This window comes from Crassostrea angulata, chromosome 3 (genome assembly GCF_025612915.1).
Source record: "Crassostrea angulata isolate pt1a10 chromosome 3, ASM2561291v2, whole genome shotgun sequence".
In the NCBI taxonomy this organism is placed as follows: domain Eukaryota; kingdom Metazoa; phylum Mollusca; class Bivalvia; order Ostreida; family Ostreidae; genus Magallana; species Magallana angulata.
This window is the reverse complement of record NC_069113.1, coordinates 45,411,657-45,415,781: the sequence shown is the minus strand read 5'-3', so window position 1 is coordinate 45,415,781 and position 4,125 is coordinate 45,411,657. Positions and strand designations below refer to the sequence as shown.

General features: G+C 34.0%; 1 protein-coding gene across 1 annotated transcript; it reads right to left on the bottom strand.

Annotated features, from left to right (window-relative positions):
- Positions 1-3,230, bottom strand: LOC128176792 (uncharacterized). The gene is made up of 6 exons (XM_052843331.1): positions 3,083-3,230; positions 1,823-1,949; positions 1,549-1,656; positions 883-1,137; positions 663-743; positions 1-546 (listed from the first exon to the last, which is right to left on the bottom strand). The coding sequence occupies exons 2-6, from the start codon at positions 1,920-1,922 to the stop codon at positions 512-514; spliced, it is 579 nt and encodes a 192-aa protein (XP_052699291.1). The 5' UTR covers positions 1,923-1,949; positions 3,083-3,230; the 3' UTR covers positions 1-511.
- Positions 3,231-4,125: the final 895 nt, after the last annotated feature.

Genomic DNA, 4,125 nt, shown 5'->3' with positions numbered 1-4,125 from the left:
TATATCAAATAATATGTCAACTTAGTTTATCAATCGCGTTATTTTCGCGTGAATGAAGCTTAACTTCGTTGTGAAAAGGAATGCACTGACACATCACAAATGTTTGGAAAAAAATCCAAATTGTGCGCATGTTTGTTCATGTACTTGAAATATAATCCACTTCAAACTGAAACAAAGACAATGATACAAACTATTCACCGTTGTAATATCTTAGAAACACAACGTGAATGTAACTTATATCATACATGCATGTATATGGCACAAACTGGAATCTCATTCAACATTTAAAACATTGTACTCATGCTTGATTGCATGTTTTAACACACAAAAAATCACTGAATACTAATAATTTCTATACAACACACCATCCATGTACAAGTAAACGTTTAAACTTGAAAAAACCTAGGAACATTCAAGAGAAATCAATATTATGACGCAGTTAAAATGGCACATTTGCAACAGGTGCGACTTGGTTTGAAGTTTGGCGAGTCAGATTGTAAGTCAAAGCATCCTAGCCGATTACACCAGCCACCAGTTCCCTCTGACCTTTAAAATATAACGAATAAAATAAGATAAAAAATTGCATTAAGTTTATATTGAAGGAAATTAAACCTACAGACATTTAGATCAAAACATCAACTTAACAATGCTGTCGTTATTACCTTCCAAATCCTCATCTGCCTCAGGTTTGAACTGAATTCCGTAGTACTCCTTTCCTTTGAAGTCCTTTGACAATTTTCTCTCTGAATGGTAATACTTGTAGTTATTACGTGTCATGTAAATATCTCTCTCTCTCTCTCTCTCTCTCTCTCTCTCTCTCTCTCTCTCTCTGTGAGAGGTTCATATTCTAAATATGTCAAATTCATTGATGTTTCAACTTACTGAAGTAATTGAGAGCGAGGAATGCTAGCAGGAAAATCGATGTACTAATGATTGCATAGAGAATGATAAAGGTCCAATAAGCGGAAGTGAAACCAGGGTCCCTCATACTCTTTTGTTGAACTTCCGGTGAGTCTGTGGTTTTGGAGGGCGTCGTTTGTATGACAACCGCTGAGCCATTTGACTTGGGGTCATAGGTCACCACATTTAAGGTTTCATCCGGATTCATCACAGGTGGTACATAAGCTAACGTCATGTCTGATTTAAAAAAAAAATGTAAAATTATTTCAACTATAGTTGTTTGTATAATTTATTGCCACCCTTCAATATTTTCAACATGGCTGAAATTTCACAACATAAAAGCACAAAACAACTTTAAGTAAGCAGAAAATGTTGTGTTTATTACAAGCACACTCCATCTCTGAGAGGAAAGTAAACGCGTGCGTGTAATACAAATATTCATTGTCACTGATGATGCATAAGAACAGGCCATACAAACATGTGCATGTAATATAATTATATAATAAAACATCAACAAAAACCCACAGTGCTTTGATGCACTCTCTGTTGATGTCTACACCGGACCAGCAGTAAACATTACAGAAGATCCATTGACTGTCAATGTATCTTTTGTAATTTTTACAGACTTCTACTACTGCTACTACTCACTGAACTCGCACTGGTCCCCTCCAAAGCCGGGGTCACACTGGCATCGGTAACCGTCTTTGTTCGTCAGGCATGTTCCGTGTTCATGGCACACCTCTCGTTCACACTCGCCTACAGGTTCAAGTCGAAAGAACGATCAAGCAACTTTAATTTGATCGCGCAGTGATTAAACTAGTCATTTATTTTGAAGAATTAAACCTTTGAACTTCACATAGCTTTTATTGAATTCGTCATTTATTTAACAATAAAACATTGCTTTGAACTTGACGAGGCTTACCGGTAAGAGTTCTGTATGCAATCAAAAGGGCGACCAGGAAATTTAAAGCAGCCAGGCAGGTAAACCAGCACAGACAACATCTTACGTTTCTGGCATCCATTTTCGGGAAAAAATTGTATTTTAATACCTAGTACAAAACAATCACAGTACATATAATATTGATAAACTAACATGATTTAGTGCTTTGTTGGTATTTTTTTTAATTTATCAATGTTGTATGATGTTGAAAATTCTCTCTTTAAACAACTGTTACTAACTCCAAAGGCCTCGTTAAAAGGAGACCTAGATCATCCAACTAAACTGAGGTAACGTGGAAAAATTATATATTTAAAATGGGTTTGTTTAACCAGATGCTCTGTGTCTGCATATCCTCGAACTAAAATAGTAATACGATCTCTTTAAATGTTTATTGTAACCTCTGATTTTTTTACAACATTTTAAAAAAAGGTGTCTGTTGCTTATGAAGTTTAAAGTCTTTATAAACGTTTAAGCCTTTTGACAATTGCAAACCATTATTGCAAATATTTTAAAATAAATAAACAATTCGGGGGCGGGCGGGGGGGGGGGGGGCACTGCAAGTTCGGAAAATATGTAAATTTTTACATAGGAAAGGACTGCGATATTCAGTTCCTAACTGTTCTAGATAAAAAAAAAACATGTTCAAGTCAAATTACATTTTTACGTGATATACAATATTCATAATATGTGAGAAGCATATGTAAACGTGTGTATGTGTTGTGTCAACTTAAAAGTGTTTCTGTGGTAAATGGAAATTTAGAAAAATCTAGTTTCGGCTAGTTTATAGTGAACATGTGTTTGTCATTCAAAGAATGTTCTAAAACCAATATCTTGTGGGAACAGAGTATTATACTACTGACGTCTGTAACATAAACTACAGACATTTGGCACTGTGAATAAAGTGTTTATTTATAACGGTTGTCATTGTCATGAATTCATTGCATGGCATGTAGGGTGACCTATTTTTTTCTTCTTTCACGGTCGTCAGTTGTAGGCCCCTATAAATGTTATGCATTTTACATATGCACTGAAAGAATATCAGAAGCCGATGAAAAACACTACTTTACTTTCTTAAGTTAGTAAGAGTGGACAGTTTCCTCCATATATAATAACAACTATGATTTTTCTTAATCACTAACAGGCATCTTTTTGTTTTCTTTTGATGAAATTTTTGAAGTTGTTGAAATTATTAAAACCTGAGATATTTTTAAAATGCATTTGCTAGCCTATATAAACACTTACCCCGGCCCCTGTTTACCCCTTCGATGTACAAAAGAGTTCCGAATCAAAGAAATATAACTGTTGCCGGGGCGCACGTGTAACATCCAGCCAGTATAAACAAGAAGTGCTTTGTACGTAACAGTTTTTTTCCTCTCTATTTATAGATTTAAACGACCTTTCTTCATGATCACGAGCATACCACATGGCCGGTACATCAAAAGAAAATCTAAAAAAAAAAAACCAAATTAGTGAAACCAATAATTATAACTGGATTATAGTCCTTTATAGTATATATAATGCATATAATTTTATCTTTTTTTCTATGCTCCGTGCAACATGTGCATCAATATAGGTTTATAGTTTCTTTTTTATTGTTTGTGGTTACATTAAAAAAGCATTTAAGCGTAAAAACTGTGTCAATGGCTGGTCGATTATCTGGTTTAAATTTATTCAGGACTGAAATTGCGGTGAAATTTCAAAAGATGTGGGTTTTTTTTCAATATAAATTTTTAAAACCTCCTTGATCAGTTTCATTTAAGCGGATTCCTTTTTTGAAATATTCTTAAAACTGACTTGATCAGCAGGCATATTTCCGAAACTTTCCTAAGATATGACCCTGAGTGTATTCCTAAGAGATAACTTAGGAAAAGAGTTAAAAACATCCTAAGATCACCTAGGGACACATCTTAAGACGGTAACTTAGGAACATCTTAAGTAGGGTTTCCTTACCTACTAAAATCATTCGTATTTTGAACACCAGTTCATACAGATAGAATTTGAGAGACCTATGCAGGGATAAGTTTTGCCAGAGAATATAATATGTGTCGGTTACACGATATGCCTAAAACCAGTAATTTTAATTTGTATACATTTTCTAAAATGTACATTTACAATACATGTACAAAGATATATTTCAGTGACCAATAGCAATTTCGTTCAATGAAGCAAATTCCAGAAAATAATTATTCAAAATAACCTCTATTTCGTCTAAAGAAAATATGTATCAAGACATGCAGCTTTTGGCTTACAAGCAAAGCAAATAATTTTTAAACAAAACATTTACA

What these genes read in the sequence shown, in the direction of transcription:
- LOC128176792 (XM_052843331.1), bottom strand. Translation starts at nt 1,922, where the DNA reads ATGGATGCCAGAAACGTAAGATGTTGTCTGTGCTGGTTTACCTGCCTG. An exon ending in AGGGGACCAGTGCGAGTTCA is followed by an intron (nt 1,138 to 1,548) that starts GTGAGTAGTAGC and finishes TTTTTAAATCAG; the next exon opens with ACATGACGTTAGCTTATGTA. An exon ending in GGCAGATGAGGATTTGGAAG is followed by an intron (nt 547 to 662) that starts GTAATAACGACA and finishes TATATTTTAAAG; the next exon opens with GTCAGAGGGAACTGGTGGCT.